General features: G+C 31.9%; 2 protein-coding genes across 2 annotated transcripts; one reads left to right on the top strand and one right to left on the bottom strand.

Moving 5' to 3' along the window:
• Positions 10,115-15,386, top strand: LOC18593086 (probable F-actin-capping protein subunit beta). Its single transcript, XM_007020127.2, has 8 exons — positions 10,115-10,532; positions 12,083-12,153; positions 12,854-12,967; positions 13,198-13,280; positions 13,369-13,442; positions 13,592-13,711; positions 14,768-14,863; positions 14,963-15,386. The coding sequence occupies exons 1-8, from the start codon at positions 10,404-10,406 to the stop codon at positions 15,044-15,046; spliced, it is 771 nt and encodes a 256-aa protein (XP_007020189.2). The 5' UTR covers positions 10,115-10,403; the 3' UTR covers positions 15,047-15,386.
• LOC18593087 (uncharacterized protein OsI_027940) lies at positions 16,593-19,281 on the bottom strand. Its single transcript, XM_007020128.2, has 6 exons — positions 19,165-19,281; positions 17,630-17,816; positions 17,379-17,544; positions 17,236-17,273; positions 17,097-17,148; positions 16,593-16,957 (listed from the first exon to the last, which is right to left on the bottom strand). Exons 1-6 carry the CDS (start codon positions 19,167-19,169, stop codon positions 16,857-16,859), a joined length of 549 nt encoding a protein of 182 aa, XP_007020190.1. The 5' UTR covers positions 19,170-19,281; the 3' UTR covers positions 16,593-16,856.

Below are 25,844 nucleotides of genomic sequence, written 5' to 3' on the forward strand. Positions count from 1 at the left end.
TCACTAAAAAACTCAACATCAATAAACCCAAGAACCTATTTTTAGTCACCATGCCATGCTTTTTGGTTTATAGATTGACGATGATATGGCGAGAGATAGATAGAAAAAGGGTTTTGTGAATGTAAACTAATAAATCAAAAAATATGTTATTATCTTCCATGTCATGCTCTTTGATTTGTAGATCAATGACGATATAATGAGATGACGAGAAATAGACAGAGAGATGGTGATGATGGTAAAATTAGGGAGAGCTAGATGATGAGACCAAAACTTACGTTTATGAATATATAAAAATAATATGTATCATCCCATTTGCATGAACTAAAAAAGGTATTGAATCACTAATGTGCTTTGTTATGCTACTTTCTTTTTGCATTAGGTGGATTTCTTTTACTTTAATAGATCAGTTTTGTTTTTTATCTATATTTCATTCAGTTTTAATCAGGGCATCTTAGATTTCTATTGATATCCATTACCTAAACATGACTTTGCAGTATTTAATGTTTGTAACACTAGCCTTTGCAATTACGATGTTCCTCTCTTTAGCTAGCATGTCCTTTAACACATCCTTATGAATCTTCTCCCATATAAGACGAACCAAAAGGGCCTCTTCTATAGATCGTATAAAATTATCCTAACACAAAATATTATGATTAGCAATATTAACGCATATGGATGGGAAAATTATATATTCAATTGAACAATATAATTAGTACCTCGAACTTCTTCAACATTAACTCCTTAACATCATCAAACACTTTTTTCCTATCACAACCTAACCCAAGGCCATGACCAATGCAAGGGCCTAAGTAGGCAAATCCATTCGAACCAAGCAAGCCTCATACTCATTCCAGACATAATATATCAACTGACAACGTAATAAGAGAATTCATCTTAACACACACACATATATATATTCCATTACATGTGTTTCAATTTTTCAACATGAACATTTCGTTCACCATAAATGTGCTCAAGTCATACATCGTGTAAATGCTCACAATACAATATAATAAATATAAGTCAACCTTGGTTAACTTACAAAATGTATTCCTTTACAACATATTGAAAATAAAATTAATCTCGGACAGGGAAGTGCACGCTAAATAAAGGCAACGCCTACCAAGTGCCCTTCACCAATTCTTACCAAAATAATGGAAGAGATTTCTCTCATAGCAATGATCTGCTTAACTGCGAATTTGAAAACTAAAATATGAATTTGAAAACGTGAGTATGAAGCTCAGTGAGCAAGGTATGAGGGGAAAAAGCTACAAAGAAGAGTATTCTAAAATATTGTGACTTTATTTTAAACCATGCATTTTGTTTTAAAAATAAAAAATAAAACTGGTTGCAGATACAAGTAATGCCAATAATCATTTTCAAATGAATCTTACTAATATTGGGCAACATAAGATCCAATCCACAATGCACACATTTCACCATCACAAATATATATAAGTAAACATCATACAATTATACCATGATCATAATACCTTCCATTCTAGTCACATATTATGGGAGAAACAATTTTGCTTTTCATTTCAACAATAAACAACTTAACCTCGTGGAGCCTTATCTTAAGAAGAACTAAGTCCAACCAAGGTATATCATCCCATGGAGTAGTGTTAACCCCCACTACCTAGGGTTTTGCTCATCTAGAGCACATAATCATTGACATCGTAATCATATAAACATTAAAGGCCATCCAACACCTTATAGCATACATGTGTCTTACTCTGCCAACACATGACTAACATAGCACTCCTTGCTAGCTAAGAGATCTTACATTGTGCACAAAGACTAGCGTCAACTATCGCTAGCTACAAGTCATTACTCAAATGGCCTCACTAAAGATATCAAATTAAGGTTCATGGGGTGAACATATTGACCTTTTCTTATCTATCATATCTGGACAGATAGTCATTCCACATCACCCAATCAAGCTTATTACCAATACGACAATCCTTAATCTAGGTTGCCTCTAAGGTCTATCACCCAATAGACATATCAAATCATATTCCATATATGGGGAGCTTACTCACCCTTTCAAATCTAGCATGTTTGGAAGGGTAATCATACCACGTCAACTAACCAAGTTCATTATCATTAGGGCAATCATTAATCTAGGATGTGTCACGACCCAAACTCGGAGTCCATGACTGCACAAAGGCCAGATAGGGAGGTCCCACTCGACCCAAGCAAGCTTAAAAAGTACAAAAAAATTAGATAACTAGATAAGAGAAACCATAGGACGCATCATCATGTATTCATATATAACCAGTTTTAGAAATATCCACATGCACCATCTCGTGCTTAATATGTGAAAGCATAAACAATTTTCAAACATCATAATATAAGCCTTCTCAAGGAAAAACCATAGTCTAGACATTTGATGACATATATTAAAACAATGGTTCGAATGCTCACAATGCATAAAACAATTTTCACTTTCAAAACTTATATCATTTACATTTATATATCGTAAATGAATACTTTCAAAACTTATTCAAAAGAAATCCATAATTTAAAAACTTCATTTGATGATCCAACAATCCAAATATATTAAAAGTTCATAGTCAATTCCTCCTTAATATGTGAAACCCCTAACTTTAGTTGGATAAATCCTTAGATAAGCTTTGGACATCTATCATACTTGATTTCGTTTATTGGTTATAGTCCCTTCCGTATATTCTTTTATCCTTTGTGGCAGCCATCTTGGTTGGCTATGACTATTAAAATAGAAATTTTTCTAACTTTATTTCTAAATAAAAAAAATGACAATGATCGTTTCATTGATATTTAGATAACCATAAATGATTTTTTTCATAATTTTTGAAATACGTTTGCTATAGTAAATAAGAGCCGCAAATTTAATTTTAGTTGAACTTTTTCGATTTTGTTCTTAAAAGAAAAATTTACATTTTGATTCTTTTGGAATTTGATTTTTTAGATATTTTTATTAAATTCAAATGGGGGTATTTGCTTATTTACAATAAATATCTTAAGTAAATACAAAGTAAAAAGGAAAAAAATTAAAAATGAAGGCAGTTAGAGTGCATTCTAGACAAAATCTATTAATAGATGTTTATCATCCACCGATATATTAAACCTAGAAAGTTTTTAAAGAGAACGAAATAATATCTATCGATAGATGGACACATCTATCGATAGAGAGCAATGTGTCCATCTATTGATAGATAGCCACTCAAGAGCTTTTTAAAAAGACCTTGAAGCCTATCTATCAACAGATGACCTCATTTATCGATAGATTACACAAAGATCAAAAACATAAAAAGGGTAAAAATGAATTCTCACAACCCAAACTATAAATATGTCACAATTTACAAAGGTTTGTGACCCTCAGCCGTTTTTGCAAGGTATTTTCTCAACTTTAATGCTCTCTCAACCCAGTTTTAACTTAAATCACCATTTTTGGAAGATTTGAGCTTAGTTTTGATTTTTAACAACAAAGGTGATGTTTTTTCACTTTGAAATCTTAAAATCTTGGATTTCTAACTCTGAAAGTATTATTTATTGTTTACTCCAAACTAAAGGATTTGAGGAGTTTTCCTCATTGTCTAGAGCTCACCTAAGGTAAGGATGATGAGTTTACGGATTTAAATACATGGGTATTTGAGGAGCAATAGATTTAATTTGAAAAATTAGTTTTAGGTGAACCAGAATAGTTTTGAAATAGCCTAGAATGATTATTATCCAATTCTTAGACTAAGTGTTGATTGCAATGATAGATAAATGGTTAGGAACAGTTGGAACTTTGAGAAATTTGTTGGATTGGAGTCTTATGTGTTGGTAGAAATTGACTTTTCAAAGGTAAGTGGGTGCACCTCTTAAAATACTTTATATAGTAAAGTTGAGCATGACTTCTCGATAGAATGGCCTTGCATAATGTGGATGCTATTTTGGTTTCGATAAATCACATTGTATGAGATATATAGTATTCAAAGATGTTTTCAAACTACTATGTAGTAAATATCTCTATTATGTATTAGTTTCCAATGAGAAGGCATAAACCCTTTAAATGATTTTGTTCAAAAGTTTCTTGATTACTTCAATCATTGGGCTAGCGTGGGTAACAAGACATCTCTTTAAGAGAGTGAATATGGATGATAAATTGCCCATAAAATGTGAGAAATGTGAATGTGGATAAGTATGTCTCCACCATTTCAAGATTCATGTGAATGTCATGATTTGTTACTTGATGCTTGATCTTGGTAGAATCTCATATGAATCTTTAATCGTGTTATCTATTAATGTTAATCCAATGTAGGTGTAAGAATACCATAGGGTTATGATTGGTAAACATGTCATCTTTTTCCTTTATAAACCTAGTGTGGGGGCAAGAATACCACAGGGGTAAGATGGACTAATGTATTCATCTCTCCCCCTTATAAAACTTAGTGTATGGGTCAAAATACCATAGGGTTAAAATTGGTGAACGTGCCATCTTTTTCCCTTAAGAACTCGATGTAGGGGCAAAAATATCACAAGAATAAGATGGATTAATGTATTCATCTCTCCCCCTTACAGAGCTTGGTGTGGGGGTCAAAATACCCCAAGGCCAAGTTGGGCAAACATACCACTTTTCCCTTCCTTAAGCTTGATGTGGGGGTAATAATACCACAAGGATGAATTAGGTGTAATTGCCCATCTTCCCTTATCTCTTGCTAATAATATGAAATGACATATTACTTGTATAATAGATATTGTGACACTTATGATTGGTGACTTGATGATTATTGTGCTTATATGAAAATGATAATATGAATAATTATGGATGATACATTCATGTTATGAATGAATGATGTCGAACATATGAGTTTGAAAACTCCCTTTTAATTTTTCCTTGCAAATGATTTGTAAGTTAAGATTTATATTATTATTACCTTTTTATGTAGTTTGAGTTTCGAATACACTTGCGAAAATGAGACTATTGTCATTCAAAGGATTTATAAGCATATCATGTTGTTTTTGCAAAGCATGATTTATTGCAAAAATTCTCCCCCTTGGCCTGTCCCTTTTCCATACCCACTCACAGAATCTTTGTGACTCACCTATTATTTTCTCCTATTTTCTTTTACAGATCAATAGCTTGCTTGGCTAGGCAACTTGTGGAGTAGTAGCCCAGTCATTAATGGTAGGTATGGTAGAGCCTTCCTTCTAACCTCCTAATATTGTTACACTCCATAGTGTGTCAAGTTGAGTCTTGAACTGTTTTGTTGACAATCAATTTGGTTATGTAAATATATGCTAATAAACCCATACTTGTTTATGTTTTCGAATATTATGTTGAACCCTGGACATGGTTGCATGTGAATGATAAGACTATGATGAATGCACCATAGCAATATAGGCACAGGATGCATGCTAAACCACAGTTATTATAACATTGTGAATATTTATATGACGTGATGGAAACCTCACCTTCCATTGAGAAGTTCCATAATGTGGTGGTCTGGATGAATTATGTGCATATCCTTGTTTGTGAATGGAAATGAATGTGAATGCGATGGATGACTAGCCCATGCATTACTGATTTAGGTACCCATGCATTACTGATTTAGGCTTACTTGGGCGAAATGGACTATATTCATGCAGGTTCATGCGATGATCATGATCTTTCTAGAAAGTAGGATGTGACATAATATCATATATCGAAATTCAGACTCATGTTGAGGCATTCAAATGAATCAAACTCCCATAAAGTACACTACCAACTAGCCAAAAGTCCATATATCTCATACCTCGTTCGTGCACTAGATGATTCGAAATAGGTCAAAAGACATTTTTATATATGTATTCATTCATATAACAATAACCATATTCAAAATGCATAATGGCTAATCATATATCATTGCCAGATTTATTTTGGTTTAAATGTTAACTTCTATTAAAATGTTCTAGAAAGTACATAAAATTACTTCAAAAGTCTACTTTATTGATTAATAATTTTAGAAGAGTTCAAAAGATAACTCATAATATCATAGTAGATCAAATGTTGTCAAATGCTCTAATATATTTTAGAACAACACATATTCATAAATAAGTGCAATACTTCATTTTCACTTAAAAACTCAACTCTTATGATTCTAATTGATGAATAAGCTTTTAGACAAAATCAAAGAGAACTCAATTGAATCAAAACTTTAGAGTTACTCTAAATATTGATAACCACGCTAAAAGCAATGTAAGGGGAACTAATCTGATAAGGTTTATTTATAACTAAGTTTTTAGGCAAGGCCAAATATAACATAAAGCCACCAAAGCTCTTGCTTTGGGTCCCAATTTTTTATAAGTCTCATAATTTTATAAAAATATAATTAATTATATTAAAATATATATATTCATAAAAACTTATATTAAAAAATATATAAAAATTAAAATAATCAATAAAATAGCTACTTATTCTTTCCTTTCTTAAATTAAGTGCCTAATAAATATTTATTTTCTCACAGCTCCCATATCCCTATTAATTCTCAACTATTGATCTCATTTTTCATTATAAATATGTAAAAGTCAAGATAATTAATAAAATGTCATATTGCCTCACTTCTCTAATTATATGTCTAATAAATCTCAAGTTTTCATCACTTCTCAATTTCCACAATACTATTAATTCTCAACTATTTCACGTATTTTCAATCAACCAATGGTAATATGTATTTAATGATCCCCAACTATTTCACATATTTTCAATCAATTAATGGTAATATGTATTTAATAATCCCCAACAACTATTTTTTCGTTATATACAAAACCATTTTTTTTTCAGTTTATAATATCCATTTTTGAATTTTTCTTTCTTCATTTGCTCTTTCTCCCTTAATTTCAATTCCTTCAAAAAAAATACACAAAACTTCTATTATTTAAGTATCCTCATAAAGTCATGAGCCTCATTTGTTGTTCGTAATAAATATTCAACAACTAAGTACTATTGTTTTAATCTTTGCAAACTTTTTTCCTTTAATTTAGAGTTTATATTGTATTATCATATTGTCTCTATTTTATGTAATAGTTAATATATTGAATTAGAAATTTTGATTAATTTTTTTTTGGAAAGCAAAATTTTATTGAATTAGACTTTTGATTATTTGACTATTGATTTTATATTAGCCATTTTAAAAAATAAGATTATTACAATAGCTAAATCTTTTTGGTACTTCATAATAGAAATTTGAATATCTCAAATCGAAAATATAACTATGGTTATTCAAAGCTTAAAAAAAAGAAGAATTGAAAGTTTAATACGATCTTGAAAAGGAGTACTTGATAAATTTTTTACAAGTAATAAAAATAATGAATTAGAAATTGTTAATGCATGTCCCTTAATAAGTTAATAAAATTGTTTTATTAATTTTAATAAAAAAGACTTTATTTGAATATTTAGTTTTTGGCTTTTGAGGTTATTGAACTGTTTTTGGGATATGATAAGGTTCAGTTGTAACCAAGTTTTTGGCATCATTTTAGCACACTACACGTATACAGATAGGCTTTAATCCAAACTTAAATACAAATTGACAGAAATAGATATATAGATTTCAGTAACTAGAGTGGTGTGCGTGCTTCTTTAATTCTGTGGTATTCATTACATTCACGTCAAGTGATCGATCAGTCAATTTTGTACAGGTGATGGATGCATTACTGGACACTAAGAAGACACGAAGAAAACCTCATAATGCTATGGCTCTAAAGATGCCATTGGTCCTTCAATCATGTGAATTTGAGGATGCAAGGTTAGGTACATGACACACAGAAATGCACCTCGTATCTATGACTCATACTGCATGTAGGACACTGATTTTTTATGCCACAATTTATTCAAGAAAAATCAAGAAGAAAGCTTGTGATTTTGGCAACCATTCACGCTTGAAACATTTGAATTATCCAGTGGTTTTATGTGTTGGATTCTGGGAAATCACTGCATATACACTTGGAAAATGAATGTCAGACATATACCAGCTTCAACCTGCAACTTTTCATGAGGCTGTTCTGAGCAGCTTGCCCTTAGCAAATGGTGCAGAAACCAAGTTTCAACCTGATTACTTCTATCAGAGTTTTAGTTCCGTTTGTTTGTTGATCTTTATTGCTGAAAACGGCTTTGAATTTTCAGACCAGAGCTTATTGAATGAGGGAATGATCAAGAAGGTGGCTTCCTATGTTCCTCCTCTTGGAGCAATCATCATTGTCCTGCAACCCATAGGTCCTCCGGAACCTTAAGCCCAAGGGCAGATTAGAGGTGTTAAATCAATTGCTTGAGGTGTTACACCTCAATGGCCAGAAGCAAATAACCAAACCAGGGGCCGCGGTGCTAATCATATTGACCAACTGTAGGGGAGCTGCTTGTGGGTCTAACCCATCCTACCAACCCACACAAACAAAAGTTTTATTTCTATTTCTCTCCCAACTCTTTGCTTGGCTGTGCTGTGAATGTCTGAAGTGTCTTCCAATCAACCTCTCATACCCCATTATGGCTAACAAAAAGTAGAACAAAAAAAGCTAAAGGAAAGGGTCCCCAAAAGGGTCAGAACACCTAACCCTCTTTTGTTTGAGATGGGGGAGGGGCCAATATTTGTGTGAATCATCTCCATATCCCCTCCAAAATTACCACCCAACCATGTTCAAATTTTTATAGTAACAAGGAATGATTATTGATTAGTACGAGATGATAACATAATGCAAAGGGTCATAATCAAACAAAGTGTTTAAAAGTGGGTGAAATATGCCAATTCAAACCAGGTGCCTATATCAATCTATTTATGTATCTACCCAACTTAGGTTTGGGAATATGATTACTTCGAGTTTGACACATGAAATTACTTTATTTGTGTCACATGTGTCTAGTCTACATATTTGGAATTAGAATCCCTTCCTATTCAAGTTAAGTTTTCTTTTATTTTCATAAATTAAGTATAATTTATATAAAAAATTTTTAAATAATTTTTTAAAAAAAATTTAAATTAATTTTTATTTTTTATTACACTCAATCAAGCTTATATGCTTTTTATCTTTAAACAAAATAAACTCTTATAATTAATAATTGATTGACTGTTATTAGTAAAAATACTATTTGTCATTTTATATCATGTGATGCTAACGTGGCATGCTAACATAAGCAAGCTTATGTACTTTTATCTTTGAATTAAACAAACTCTTATAACTAATGATTGATTAACTATTGTTAATTAGTCAAAATGCATTTATCATTTAATATCATGTGATGCTAAAATTGCATGCTGACATGTCATGATGAATGATGACGTGACATGATGATATGGTCATATAACATTTTTTCTTTTTATGTCAATATCATATAAGCATCAAATGACAATGATATTTTAATTAATGACAATTAGTGAAACATTTGTCAAAACAACTTATTTGGTTTTAAAAAAAAATAAAGAGACTTGCCTGAACCTAAAAAAAAAAATTTAAATAATTTAATAATTTTTTAAAATAGTATGCTTTGTTATTAATACTGTAAAATAGGAACAAAATTATTATATTTTATAAGATAAATAATTTTTATTTTTTAAAATTTTGATCGAAATTATATAAACGTCTATTAATTTTCGAAATGAACATTCTATTTTAAAAAATATCTTTCATTAGATATATAGGTTTAACTGTTAATCAAATGTTAATATTTTCGTTAATTTGATGACGTAATAATATTAAAAAAATAATTTTATTTTTTATTAATTTTAAAAATTATTATTATATAATTTATTAATTTCAAAAAGAGAGAAAGCTCCGATTGGGCTCCCCAAGGGAGCATTGCTGCTCCGATCTGGTGCTCCCTTGGAGAGCCTGATTGAGGCACCGATACTCTCAGGGAGCACTGATCTGGTGCTTTCTATGGGTGATTGGCGGTGCAAGAGATGTCGTTGATCCACTCGAGAGAAAGAAAATAATACCAAAAAAAAGAATATTTTAGATATTTTATATTTAATATTAATACTTTTAAAATATTTGGGATGAAATGTTTATTTTAAAAATTAACGATTTTCTGTATAATTTCGAATAAAACTTATAATGGTGAGAGTATTTTACCAATTTTATATCATTCACTAAAGCAAAATGGTCCCAAATTTTTGGGGCAAAAAAATTAAAGGAAAGAAGAGTTTTGTATACACAGTGGTGGTTCCCGCGAGGGAAACTCGGATCAAACAAGGGGCTTCTTTCTTTCTTTTTTTCTCTCTTGGCCTTTTTGGTTTTTCCCTCAATTGTCAAAATCAAATACTACTGATATTGCCTTTCTCTTCTAATTCTAACCAAAGAAAAAAGAAGAAAAGAAATCTCCTTTCCTTTCCTTTGTTTGGGTTGTATAATAGTAAGTGCTGGTTGTTGTTTGTTAGTTCAGTTGGGAGGGGAAATAGGAAGGAAAAATGGAGGCAGCGATGGGACTAATGAGAAGAATGCCGCCTCGTCACTCGGAGACAGCACTCTCCGCTCTTTTAAGCCTTTTGCCTCAGCACTCCTCCGATCTCCTTTCTCAAGTCGATCTCCCTCTTCAGGTCTTTCTCTCTCTCTCTCTGTTTACTTCATTTTTGGAGATTTCGCTGTATAATCTTTGCTGAAATCGAGTATTTCTAGGTTTTTTGTTCTTTTTCTGAGAATGACTTGATAATGTGTTTGGTTGATTAGAAATGGAGTAAAAGTTTAAAATTATCGTCCGTTTTAGGGTTCACTTTTAAGAGAGAGTTCTGTTGAAATCGATTGAGGGAAAATGTACTCGCAAAAGTTTGATAATGAAGTTTAAGATTTAAGCGAACAATTATTGAAAAGTTAGGCATCGTTAGCCACAGAAAAAAAAAAAAGGGCAAAAGGTGGCTTTGGAAACTCTTTTTTAGAAAATTAAAAAATTTGACTTTTTTGAAAATCAGAATGCCTGATTTTATTTTTATATGGCTATTATGAGAGAATTGTTTTGTTAAGATTCAGTGAAAAAGAGCTGGAAAAATACTGTTGGACATGACTTAAAAAATTGTCTGTTTCTAAAGAAGTCCATGAATGGTAGTGTATCATATCTGCAACCTGCATTGTGTGCTAGTTCAAAGTCATTGCAGTGGTTTAAATCTTTTGAAACAGTGCATTTCTTCATTTTGCTTTTCATTACTTTATTTCTCAAAGCTGTGAAACAAGTGTATTTGGCTATCGGTTGTCAAATGATTATGTTATAGCTCAGTTGAGAAGAATTTAATTTTCTCTTCTTATATACTGAGAGGAACTGAACAGTTTGACCAAATAATAGGATTAGGGCTTAGTTGTATTGGGATTTTAGTTTTTTAGGACCTTGATTGTGTGTGACATTCAGTCATTCAGATACTGGAATTGAGTACTTTCTCTTCTTCCTCATTTTTCTAACCAATGCACGAGCCTAATTGTTTTCCAAGAGATATTCCAGCTTGATAGCTCTGCATTGTAAGCTCATTGTAGTGGCCTTGACTTATGAACATGAGAAAAGGGTGATTATGCATTGTTCATAAAAATTGTCATGTTATAGATCCCTTACTTCACTTCAATTTTTTCTTCCACAAAATCCGTTGTTTTGTTCAATACACGCTAGTCTCCTTATATGTTTGTCTCCTTCATCAATGATTACAAGGTCACACGTCTATCTGCATCTGGAATGGAAATCAATTTGATCTACCTAAATGGGGTGTCATGATGTGATGTGAGAGTAAAATTATCTATTGGTTGACCATTTGAGTCTTGAGTGGAGCCATATGAACAATAAGTGTTTTCGCTTTTGGCTCTCCATTTAATTTATGGAGATGCTAGTTTTCTGTTATGCACTCTTCTGTAATCAATTAACTTATATTGTTGCTGTTTGGGTTTTAATCTCTTATATAATCATCCATTACTGGGATTTTTCAATTTTCCATTGCTAGCAGTTGAGTTTATGGTGTCCTCATACCAACCAACTTGTCAAATACAATTCAATTGTTACCAATAATTTTTTTAAGTTTTGGTACGATTTGAAACTTATTAACATCAAATGAGTTTTGTTCCCTTAATATGGATGAATAAATTGATTAGATTCTTGTATTTCCCATGAAAACAGGTTTTATGTGATGTGGACAATGGGAAGGAGTTCATTTTGTGTGAATACAACAGAGATGCTGATTCATATAGGTAGCTTGACATATCTGATTAATATATCTATTTGTAAGTTATACCATGAATAATTTTCCCTCTCCTTTTGTAGCTTAATCATCACCATGATCTTGCTTAAGAAAATAATGGCTATGCTAATAATCTTGTGGTGGTTTTTTTTCCCCTTAATTACTAGATTCGAATGGGGGTCTACAGTTGTTTGCCACTCCTGGGGCACTTTCCCCCAAAATATCCTTAGAAAAACTGTTGTAAAGTGTTTATGATAGAAGAAGCATGCACCAATAATCCAGAGCACTGCACTTGTCACCATGATGCCTTCTTTGAATAAACATTATGTAATATAAGAATTATGCCACTGTTGTCTCTCTTTTTCTCTTTCTGCTCTGTGTCTTTGTGTGTGTATATATTAGCATGTTCATTAACCATATGATATAAATTTGTGCATGTGAACTTCAATGCCAACACTAGCTTCAGAATTAGAGTTTTTTAGAAAGTCAGTGCTCTCTCTGTTTGCTCTGGTAGTGAACCATGTCAGCCACAAATCATTCTTACTTCAATCGCTATTGTTTCTGTTTCATGTCTCATAGGCTGTGCTAAGGCCATGTTTTGAGTTACATGTTAAGCTCATCTTTACTTGCTGAATGGCTTGTGTTCTATTAAAAATCATTGTAAGCAACATAATTTGTGACTCTGTTCTGTGTAATTTTAATGTTTGTAGATCACCTTGGTCAAATAAGTACCATCCACCGTTGGAAGATGGGCCTTATCCATCTTCAGAATTGAGGAAACTTGAAATTGAAGCTAATGACATCTTTGCAATCTATCGTGACCAGTGAGGTTCTTACTTACCTCGTGCTACAGTTGGTTTATTTCATTTGCTTTTAACATGGGTTTGATTAAAATTGATTTCAAATATCTTCTTGTTTTACCTTTTTTTTATCTTTCATTGGACAAGGGGTTTTAAGGCATAACTCAATTAAATTGGATTTTTAGTGCAATTATACGAAGCAATATTTGCTTCATTTATTGTTCATTTGTTTATTTTAACCAATAAAACATTAGGTATTATGAAGGTGGCATTTCATCTGTCTACATGTGGGAAGATGACAATGAAGGTTTTGTAGCCTGCTTTTTGATAAAGAAAGGTAAGCAGCTTAATTTTAATCTGAATAAAACCAGTAACCCAATGCTTTGTTACTTCTACTAATTTGCTGTCATTATTTTTGGAGAAAGATGGCTCAAAGACTGGGCATGGGCGAAGAGGTTGTTTGGAGGAGGGAGCTTGGGATGCTATACATGTTATAGAGGTGAAGTCAATGTCTTGATACAATTAGGGATAAAACTTTCATTCTTATCTCAAACCTCTATGTTCTGTTTACCCATTTATTCCTCTATGGACAGTAAGTTTTGTTAATAAATTCTTTAACTCATGCTGCAATGCTAACCTTTGAAATAGGTTGGACCTGAAGAGGAAGGTACAACACGATATTGCTTGACCAGCACAGTCATGCTGTCTTTGACTACAGATGATGAGTCATCAGGTTCTTTCAGTTTGTCGGGATCACTCAGACGACAGGTAATTGGTACTGGGATTTTGTTATAAAATGAAGAGTTAAGCTTTTCCCTAGTGGGAAGCTAATAAATTGTTGGAGAATACAGCTTTATGTTTATTGAGAATGGTTCATAGACACTTATTCTACTTTTTGATTATCACTTAGTGGTGTAAAAATGGAGAAGTACACTATCATCTTTTCTTTTTGGAAAAACTAGGAACAGGTTCTGGAGTTTCTTGACCCCCAATTGTCAATGAATAAATGGCCTTTGACATCGCAGGCAATGATTTTCTGGATCTGTTAGAAAACAGGTGCATAACCAGTGATGATCATCTAAAATCCTGTACTTGTCCTACATTTATCGTTTGACTCTTGTCCTAGGCGTTGCTTCCACAGCACCATTTATAAGTAGGAAGATGTAACCAGAATTATCATTGAGAATGCTATTTTGCCTAATTATTGTAGATGTTTTCACAATAATTGAATGTCACTTGTGCTCCTTCTGTACTTGTTATCTTGATTTGTGTGGACAATTCATTATGGGGTAAAGGCAACAGCTTTACCGCAGCTCCACATTCCCCACCCACTACCCCAAAAGTCCAATAAAAGAACAAGGCCTCCGTGGTACAAATAAGAGGAGAATACTGCAGGAAAAACTTATTGAGAACAAGTTGCTTGGGCTTTGCATTTCTAAAGTTAAATATGATTGCAATTTATTTGGGTCATTATTCCGTAGATTTTTAAAGTTTGATCCCAGCGTGGAACAGGGGGAGGCAGAATGTGTAGTTCTTCTTGTCATTTCTATTAAGAGGGCTTTCTTTTTGGTTTCCTCTTGCCCCCAAAAAATGAGGAGTTTTAAAGAAGGATTTGTTTCGTGATGATACTGATATGTCATGAAATAAGCATAGATTCCTATACAAAAAATAATTGAAAAGCATAGATTCTTGTTAGATTAATGTATTTACGGTTTGCATAATCCTTATTGACCATGCTTTCTGTGTCTATGCACTCATCTTATAAGTTCTGATTAGGGTCTAAACCCCCTTTTTAACCTTAAAACAAACTTTCTTTGTCCATAGATGAATATGAAACTCTCAGTTGCTGATGGTCATCTTTGTAACATGGGAAAGATGATAGAAGAAATGGAGGGTAAGCTCCGGAACTCGTTGGATCAGGTATGTTGACTACTTTCTTGATTTCAATTGCCTTTGCATGTTTTCGATATTGACAATCTAGCAGATGGCACTATAAGTCGGAACATCTATGTATTGCAGGTCTACTTTGGAAAAACAAGAGAGATGGTTTGCACTTTACGACCACCTGCTGAAGTGGCACAGATGAGATTGCCTGACAGCTGATGTGGCTTTTATGCCATGTGAGATCGAAGATTGATTCGTATTTGCAGTACTAGAGTGACTAGTATGCTTTCTGTATTAGATGTTGAGGTCCATACTAATGACTCTTGTGGTTGACATATTTGCTGTCTGCCGTTACAACAGAATATGTTCCTGATCAATTTCGCTTATTATCATTTCCATCAACTTTCTTTTGAGAAAAAAAAAGAGGAGGGAAATTCATAGCTTTTTATTATCTTGACGCTGGAAGTCAGTGTGTATACTGGATTGTGGATACTGGATTTGCCAATCATTTGGCAAGAAAAGCTTTCACTTGGAATTCAGGCACTTGATTGCGAGACTACCTTTGCCAATGCCCCGAACTGGTAGTAAAAATGATACAGGAAATTTTGTTTTGTTGCTATTAACTAGCAGGTGAGCAAAGAGTTGGTTAAAATCGATTTAATCGAGTTATCTGACAAAATTTGATGAATTTGGGTCGATTAATTTGATTAATCAATTGGGAGTTTTGGTTAAATTGATTACGTTTAGTCGATTTGATTAAAAAATTTTGAAGTTGGGTAATCAACGTAATTGATTTTGAATTAAATATATTTTAAAGTATTTTTTTGAATGTACGAGCTCACACAAGTTATATATATCAAATTTAATCAAGATATCAAATAACAAAAAATAACATACAATAAATAACATAATCTAATTAGTATTTTGATTTTTATTTATTTTTATATACAAGACATAATTCATGCCTATATTCAAATTTTTATTGAAAAATCAATTTATATAATAAATTCTTATTTAGACATTAATATCATTGATATAATCATATAAAAACAATGCAACATATAATGACAATGATATGAAAATTTTAAGTTATTAATATATTAATATATTAACAGAACTTATATTAGCTTCTTAATATACTAATTAGACAATAACATATGTTACCTAGTAATATGCTAATATAGTCAATAACATATATCCTAATAATATAGTACTTCATTAGTATACTAATATACTATGCTATATATTAACAATATATAGTAATATATAGTATATTGTTATTATATTAATAACCCAACCATTCAATTACAATGGTGAAATATGCATTAATAACCCATGTTCTATGTAATTTTTAGATTTTCATATTGAACTATGAATTGTTTTTAAAATATTATGATTTATGAAAAAAAGTAATTAAATTTTTCTCAAAATAAGGTTATATTAATCATGCAACAAATACAGTACCAATAATTTCTCTAAAAAACTTATTAAAAAAGTTTAAAAATTTGATTAAATCAACTAAAATCAATTTAACCGTTAAGTTGTTCTTTAAGAGAGGCTCACCCCAGACGGATTTTGTACATTTTGACCAAATTTTACAAGAAAATAATAATAGATTTTTTTATAAAAAAATTCCTTAATGTTTTACAACAATTCTTGTGACTCCGAAATTTAGACTTAAAGATGTATAAACCCTTTTCAAAAAACTACATGTTGATCCAAAATGAAAAAGAGTTTACTTGCTAATTCCAATTCAAGAGCTACAAGATCTAAGCAATATAAGACCATTGCCCATATATTTAGACTGCAAAGAGCTACAAGATCTAAGCTATATAAGATATAATTTAGACTGTAATACCAGCCAGATTATAATTTCACTATCTATATTTGATAGAGACAACCATCCAACTCTCACAATCTAAAAGTCTCATAATAAACAGAGGCTCAACAAGTTAAAACATTTCAAAATATTTGTCGTAAAAACATTTAAAAACCCAATCTAGATACGAGCATGGCCCAAAATACGGCTCTAATCTTTTTTTACTTCAGGTTGAGCACCAGCTGAAGAGGCGTCTTCCTTCGAAGGTGGTACTTCTTCCACATTTTCCTCTTCCGTATCACTGTCATCATCTGCAAGCCAAGGAGAATGCATTGACATCAGTTACTTAATATAAGAGAAATTAGCTGTTTCGAAACATGCTTTCCAACTCAAGATCCAGATAGCTAACTGGCACACTCTGAACGATACTGGATGGATCATGAAACTCACCATCCTCACATTCAGCTGCGCCAAAGCCTTCACCACCACCCATGTTCAGCTTCTGTAACAAAAAGGAAAAGCAAAGTATGTCAAGGTCTGTTTAGATGCACTCAAATCAGAAGATATTAGGCAATGAAGTGCCACTCACTGAAAAGTCGAAGTCGCCATAGTCCATATCAGGTGCAACTGGCAACAAAAATCCCCAGTAAGTCAAACTAAAAAGGAAACCCTTCACCATGAAGACATGGCAGTGAAAAAAAAAATATAAGGCATCAAGGAAATAAGACTTACGCTTGCTGTCCTGATCCTCCTCATCTTCATCAACCCATTTATCCCAATCAACTTTCAAAAACACAGGAGGTTTCCCTTCCTGTTTCAGCAATCTGCTCCACCACTTGTTCTCAGCCTTTTTCACAAGGTAACAGATATTTCTCTTGCCAACACTAGCCTTGCTTTCCTGTAAGCATCACAATTATGTAACTACATAGGTAGCATATACTAAAAGTTAATCATAAGAATTGAGATTTTAACTGTGGACCTACAGCAACATCAACTTTGTCACGCAGATCAATATCAACTTCATAGGGAATCTTATCCACTCCACTAGTAGCAGAGAAGAAAAATTTTCCTTCAGGCTCCAGTTTAAGCTTCACATCCTGTGCATCAGGAAGGTCAATAGTTATGAAGACTACATCTGACCTCTGGGCCCATTTCACTGTAGGATGTCGGCTGCAATATGGAAGTCCAAATGGAAACTTAGAAACAAGTTCTCTCATTCTAAGAACGCATTTTGTACTTAAAACAATGTATTCAATCCTTGAAGCAAATCTTGAATGACATATATTTTGAATCATAGTTCAGAACCCTCACATCAATGCTCCAAGGTGATGTATTACCAGAAAACCTTAGTGACTAAAGAATACTGAAACAGATAACTTACTTCCAAGTCAAATATTTACAGAACTATTACGTAGAAAAGAAATTCCACAAACAAGAAAATCTATGTTACATATGTTAATAAAGGTTGATAATTTAAACGACGAATGACATGAAGCAATAAAGCTGATGTAAAAGATACATAAACAATAAAATGGATAGACAGAAAGATCAGGTCATGATCTGGCAGCAATAAAATGCATCCATCGCAGCAACATTCAAAATTCTAGAGACATGACAGGTCTATACACACACTTCCTCTATTTAAATGTGTTCAACCCTCATAAATATCGGACAGGATAGCATAACAAAATAATGCAAAAACTATATCAATAACTATGTGCAGGTTTCCTGATTTGAGATGATAGTATTGTCCAATTTTAACAAGTTTTTTAGATTAAATAAGTAAAACTCTCATATATGTATACCCTTGTATCAAAAACACTAAATTGTAAGAAGGGAACGAATTTCTTTAAACTTCCAACAAAGAAACACAGTCATCCCAATATCTCACTCATTCAACAGAAAGTGCACTTCTCGGGCTTCATTATTCTATACTCCAGAACAAGAAACGTCTGACATCAACATCGTGTAACCAAGAGGCCACGACTATGCTATAATCCAAAGACCTCATAAAAATTCAATATGAGAATAAGGGCATCAACATACCACTTCAGCCAAATCTAACAAAAGGGTTTCTCACTCTCATAAAGTTTTAGTCTTTAAATTGCAAGTTGCAGCATTAAATAGCAATAAAATTATGGCAGAGGTCAGGTACCCAAATTTACCAGTTATCCTAATGTCATGAGGGGAAAAAAAGCAATTAAGCCAAATATAACTCCTTGGAGAGTTGCCCGAAGAGAAACCCTTGAGAAATCATAGTAATTTTATAATTACAATTCAAACCAAACCTTCTCTGTACAGCAATATAAAAAAATAAAAAACAGAGCAAACCCAAAAAAAAAAAAAGACAGTAAACAAACAATAGTAGCAATGGAACTTCATATTTAATTTTACACGCTTTTTTCCTTTCGTTTTCCTCCATTTTCTAAGCAACCAAACAAACTAGACAAACAAGGACAAAATGAAAAATGAGAAAAAAAATAAAAAAATTAAAAAAAGAAAAGAAAAAAGGAAAAACCTCATCTTGGCGATTCTTAGCGTACCCTGTCAGTTTGCTTTGCTCAAAGAATTTATCAGAGAAAGACAGAGAGAGACAGAGAGACAGTTGTGGATTATATAAAGTTTTAGGAGGTTCCGAATTTATTTATAGGCTCTTTTGCGTAAAAAAAAAAAGGTTAAAAAAAGGATTACCAAAAATTACTGCCACAGTAAAAAAATAAAGAAAGAAAGTTGCCTTAGCCTCCAAGTCTATATCTTTCCTCTGTTGTACGGCCGCTTTTAACAACTTTGCAAATATCAAAAGATAAAACATGACAGTTGATATTTATCACTTCATTTAAGATAATGAATTAAATTTGTGATCCATGTGTAAATTTTATTACCCCTCTATTTTTTATTTTGATTAAAGTAAGTTATTTTTTATTTTTATAAAATATTCTTTTATTGCTCGAAGAGCTCTCGTGCTATGCAACGAGTCTGTAGAATTTTTTAAATGAATTGTGCAAAAAATTCAGTACAAAAAGATAACATAACACTGATTGATCATTCAATTATTGATCTTTTATTAGAAGAGAGACAAAATCCTTGTACTATTTTAGAAAATCAAAAAAATAAAATAAATATAAAACTTAATATTATACTTTGTATCATTGTAATTTTGTGATTGATTTTAAAAAATCATTGATCGTTGTACAAAACATAAGTTGGTTTTCCTCATTAGTAAGTGTTACATACACATTGTGCAAAGATTATAAGATAGATCAATATATTTATTATTATTGTTCATGTGTAAAATGATAAATTATTTGATCAAATAAGTAAAACAAATTATATTGATTTATAGTTTAAGAAAGATTGCACCATTTGTATTACAATTTCACATCCATTTAGCCACTTTTAAATAACAAAATAGCTTAATAAAGATCTTGTGCAAGGAATTACTACTTTCCTTTATGGATTTCTCTGTTCTGTTCTGTTCTAGTTTATCAATAGCTTTAATAAACAAAAAAAAAAAAAACCAATCATTGATATCTAAAGTATAAAAAAAGTAAAAAAGAAAAAGAAAAAGACAAGCATAGATCTAATCAAAGATTGCAGATTGGAAAAGTCTAAGCCTTGGGGCCCTGATGCAACAGTAAATAATCTCCCCATTAAATCATATGATTCAAAGTTGTCAACTTTATTTCAATGTGCATCGAATTTGCTTCCTTTTGTCCTCTCTTGAATGCTGAAGTGCTATGTTTCAATTGGCCCGAAAAGGCTCTACATTATCTTCATGGGTTGTACAAATGTATATAAATGAAAGCATTAACAACAAACCAAGTCAATTGAAATACATAATTGCCACAACTTAAATCTTAGGGGTATGACTGATGCAAAGGTATAATGGAATTATCTCACTTCACCCAAGCAAGCCTCAAAACAAATAAATTCAATTACTTGAATTACGTCATGGGACTCGTAACCATAGAATCATATACAATACATGTATATTTATATATGTCAAATATCAAAATATATCAGTTTGCACGATCCTACGCTTAATGTGAAAGCAAAACATTTCAAAAATCAAAGTATAAGCTAACTCATGGCATATTCAAAATATGGCCACTTTGTGGCAAATCTCAAATTAAAACATTTATTTACAAAGTGTAAAACAACATTCAATATCATAATAACACATAAGACCAGACCAGTGGAGTACAACTCAAAGCAAAAGGTTGACGCCTATTGAATCAAACACTTACCAAAATCGATTGTAGAAGTAGCTCCTCCCAGAGAACAACAAGCTAAGCAATCTACTAATCTAAAATTACAAATGCATCTTACATGTGTGAGTTATAAATAACTTCATAAGCAAATACGAAAAGGGAAAACAAGCTCAAACAGAAGAGTGTTATAAATACACTTTCAAATTAATGCAAGTAAACCATTTCCAAAATATTTCCAAAGCCCGTTTCTCAAGTGTAATCAAATTTTCAATATTTCCAAAGTTTTGCTTCCAAGGCATAATTCGCTTTTTTCAAAGTAATTTAAATGAAAACAAAGTATTTATAAAGTTTAGTAGTTTAAAGCAAAATCTTTTGTATTTTAAAATCTTAAAACACAGTTTGAATTTCAATACAATTAAACTAGTTTTCAAATATTTCCAAAATTTTCTTCATAAATGTAACTTTATCGTTTCAAAGTGTTTTCAATAAAATTAAGTGTTTATAGAACTTAATAGTTAAAAACAAAACCATTTGCATTTTAAAAATACTTTTAAAACTGTGAAATTTTGAAAATAAACCTTAAGTATCAATATATTGCTGAAATGTATCGATACATTTCAAATAGAATGTCTTCCAAGATTTCTTGGACCAAATGTGTCAATATATTGATTTCATGTATCGATACTTTTTATCTATAATGCAATTCTGGGAATCTCCGAAGAACATGTATCGATACATTTCATACAAAACCTGATTTCTCAACCTAAAACACCCTTCCAGGACCTCATACAAGTCTAATACCTTCTTCCACATTCAAATACTCAAAGTTCAAATATACATTTCAATTCCAAATCAACAATCATTAAGAAAATTTGTGGAGCACTAATTTTAAGAAGAACTTTCAAAAAAGGTACAATAACATCAACTATCGAGTAATCACCAAGTTGTGCCGAAGCACTAGATTAGTCCGAGACACAAAGTCACCAGCATTTAGATATCAAAAGGCATTTGAAAGAAAAACTTTCAAAAAGGGTACAATAACATCAACTACCAACCAAATACAAAGTCGTGTTGCAGCACTAAATGGTCTGGTATATATAGTCACTAACCTTAATTATACAGATTATTGTGCACAATGGCTAACGTATACTGTCACTCGCTACAAGTCATTAACTTAAATAGGCCCTACTAAAATAGTTTTACAAGTCTCAAAGTTAACCAAAAGTCATTTCCAAAACGAAAGGTGAATCTATTCACCAAGAAATCAAAGAGGTCGTCACAAACTATTCCATTGTCATCAATTGATTTCATCATCTCAAAAATAAAGTGACCCAATGCTATGGTCTGTACAAAGACAATCATTTTTCATCTCAAATTTCAAAGTCATCAAATCAATCAAACAATTATAGAAAAATATTAAATTTTTAGGTATCAAAATATTTGACAGGCTTGTTCCCCATACTTAAAACTAAATACATAGTAGACATATTTATATAGTATATATAGCTTTCATCAAAGCATACTTAAAACCATCATTCACATCACAAATCATCAAAATATGTTTTAATTTGAGATTGTAGAATAGGATACTTAATTATATCAAAATAATTAAGAACGTCATATTTACTCACCTTGTTGAAGTGTGCCTTTCCTCTTAGCGCATTTTGTCAAAAGCTTGACTTCTTTAAAAGTTAAACTTCTTCAAACAACACCTATCACAAAGTTCCATTCATAAATACCTTGTTCTCTAACTCTATTCCTAATATATATCTGATTATCCTTCCATAAACTTCATCGCTTAATCATAATCCAAAATCAGCATCTAAGTTTAATATAATAGTGAGCTCTAAAAGTTTACTAGCTAGAGTGTCTTGTAACCTTACCTTGGTGAGCTTGAAAGGATTTAATCCATCACAAAACCTTGAGTTTAAAGATTAAAAACAGATATGTTAAAAATCTAGAGATTATGGAAATCAAAATCAAAAGTTTAAGCATGAGAAGTGAGAAAACTTCACCTTTAGAAGTGTGTAAAATCAAAAGTTGAGCTTGAGAACGATTTGGAGTGAAAATGAGTGAAAACAGAGAAAAAATGGGTGAAAAGTCATGCTGAGGATGAATAAAGGCAGCTAAAGGGTTTTAAGGGTTTAGCGTATGTTTTATTAGATGAAAAGTCTAAAATACGTTTATTTTTTTCGAATCTAGGATGTAAGCATTGATACTTTTGGTGTAAGTATCAATGCTTTTGGTTTTTGGGTAAAAATATTGATAGCTTATTACACAAGTATCGATACTTGTTCATTAGAATGGTTTTCGGAGTTTACAAGTACTGATACTTTTAGTCCAAAATGTATTTTGGGTGTCTTTAATAAGGCTTAAGCTTATTTACATTTAATACCATTTAAATAAATGTCCTCATTTTTATTTCTTTCCTTTTTACTCTCCATTTACTTAAGATATTTAATGTAAATAAGCAAATACCCTCCTCCAATTTGGATTCAATTAAAATATCTAAAAAATCAAATTTTAAAAAAATCAAAATCTAAGTAAACGTACTTGTAAAATTATGGCAAAATCATTTTAAGCTATTTCAATATCAAATGAACCATTATCGCATTTTTTATTCTCATTAAATCTTTTTACAAAAATTACATATTTTTACCCCTCCCAAACTTAAAAAAATTTCTACTTTTAATGGTGATAGCCAAACAAATTTGTAACGTCATGGGGGATTCAAAACTTGGAAAAGACATAATCCATAAATGAAATCATGTATGATAGAGGATAAAAGGCTCACCAAGGAACTATCCATGTTACCAATTTGCCCTTATGTAAAAATTGGGATCTAACAATAATGTAACAAAACGGTAAAAAAAAAAAAACCCTCCAAAATATAAGTAAGAACTACGAATAAATCATATGTCATGCAAGAATAATAGTGTTACATCTCCTTTTGTAGTAGGATCGTAATCGGTGCATGGCCCTAAACCGGTTAGATTCATTCATTCACAATTAGGTTCATTAACCACTATTGTAATAAATAAAGGCAATCAACATATCCTTCGCATGCATACATCCATAAGCAATAATACACAGTTATGGAACTTCTCAACATAAACAGTGTATTCACTTCCATTCATTAGAACATCAATGTCAAAACTCATACATCATAACATGTGACCATTCATCTACATCGTCGGGTGTTCATGTAGGCTCTCAGGCCACCTTTATAACATTTACACATAACATTTATAAAGTATATGCCATCCTTGGCTACATCATCATCCATATGTTCATTCATATATACTCATAAAGCAAAGAACGATTTTTCAACGAACCATGACCCGACCATTGAGCCAACAAGTGGGTTGCTAGAGACTTACCAAATAAAGAAGACTAGGAGCTCATTTCTGCAACAAGGGTAGTAAGTTAATCATTGATCTGTAAAACAAAATGGAAAACTAACGTATGAGTTACAATGACTCCATGAATGGCTATGGAAGGGAACAAGCCAAAGAAGGGAGTTTTTTCATAAACATGCATAAAAACTTCCTTTATTTCCATAATACTCATGAAACATGACATTTGGATACTTTTTCAATAGAATTCAATTGAAAGCAAGTTTGCATAAATCATCGAAAACCATTTCCCTTTGAAAAACCTTGCAGAAACATTTGAAAACCTTATTTTGTAAAGAATTTATCGATATATTTAGAAATGTATCATTAGATTTCACATAGAATGCTTCCTACAACATTTTATGTCTAAAATCTATCAATACATCTCCCTTATGGATTGATAGATCAAGCAAAAATCCAAATTGCTTGAGCAATTTCTTGCACAAAACCATTCATTAAATTCTACTGTTTCATAGGACTATTTTATAGGCTAAATTTCAATTTAGCCAAGCTTTCATTCATCACATTCTATTGTACAGCATATAAACAATACTCATTCAAACATAAACATAATCTTAACATCATCAATTCCATAAGACTTTCCTAGTATATCATAAACATTTTAAAGTCTATATAGTCCTCTCAGATAAGGCTTCATGAGGTGCCATCTAAATACTAGCTTGGAAACTGTTATTGTAGGCGAACTTTATCAATGGAAAGTGTTGATTCCAAGCAACTCTAAAGTTTACGATACAAGATCTCAACATGTTCTCTAAGGTTTGTATAGTCCTCTTGAATTGCCTATTTGTTTGTAAGTGGAAAGCAGTACTAAAGTTCAACTTAGCCCCCAATGTTTTTTGGACATTCCTCCAAAATTGACTAGTGAATTGTGTGCCTCTATTCAATACTATAGTGATTGAAACTCTATGCAATCACACTATCTCATCAATGTACACCCTAGCATATTATATTATTCCATAGGTGATCTTCACCGACAAGAAATTGGCGAACTTAGTCAGTCTATCCACTACCACCAAAATAGAATCACCCCTTACTTGTGCAGGGTAGTTTAGTTATAGAATCCATAGAGATATGTTCCCACTTCCATTCGAGAATAGGTGAAGTCTAAATTAAATAGACAGGCCTCTAATGTTTTACCTTAACCTGTTGACACACTAGGCACTTGCCCACATACTCAGTCACGTCCCTCTTCAGGCTTTCCCACTAGTATATCTCCCTTAAATCATAGTACATCTTGGTGGTGCTTGGGTGCACTACATAGACTGCCACATGGGCCTCCTCTAAGATCTCTTACCTTAAATCATCCATATTTAAGTAACCTATCGGTACTTCTAGTGAACATTTGTTCTTTACTCCCTTGAAGATCCTCTAAAGTCATAGCCACAAAATCATCCTTGCCTTGGGCTTCCTTAATGCAGTCCACCAACATAGATCTCATTCTAAAATAGGCTAACAGTGCCTCTGTATTGTCAACCTCAAACTCTGTGCCTTCAACTCTAACTTTATGCCTTTGGTCAAACTCTTAAAAACACATGATCCCCTACCTCAAACTCCAAATCTAGACGTCTATG

Source organism: Theobroma cacao, chromosome 8, assembly GCF_000208745.1.
Source record: "Theobroma cacao cultivar B97-61/B2 chromosome 8, Criollo_cocoa_genome_V2, whole genome shotgun sequence".
Lineage (NCBI taxonomy): Eukaryota > Viridiplantae > Streptophyta > Magnoliopsida > Malvales > Malvaceae > Theobroma > Theobroma cacao.

Bases quoted from the DNA above. Each gene is read 5' to 3' on its own strand.
- LOC18593086 (XM_007020127.2), top strand. From the start codon at position 10,404: ATGGAGGCAGCGATGGGACTAATGAGAAGAATGCCGCCTCGTCACTCG. The intron at 12,968-13,197 runs GTGAGGTTCTTA...ATAAAACATTAG, and splicing joins TTTGCAATCTATCGTGACCA to GTATTATGAAGGTGGCATTT. The intron at 13,281-13,368 runs GTAAGCAGCTTA...TTTTGGAGAAAG, and splicing joins CTGCTTTTTGATAAAGAAAG to ATGGCTCAAAGACTGGGCAT.
- LOC18593087 (XM_007020128.2), bottom strand. The intron at 17,545-17,629 runs GTAGGTCCACAG...TGATGCTTACAG, and splicing joins GTGACAAAGTTGATGTTGCT to GAAAGCAAGGCTAGTGTTGG. The intron at 16,958-17,096 runs GTGAGTTTCATG...CTTGGCTTGCAG, and splicing joins CGCAGCTGAATGTGAGGATG to ATGATGACAGTGATACGGAA.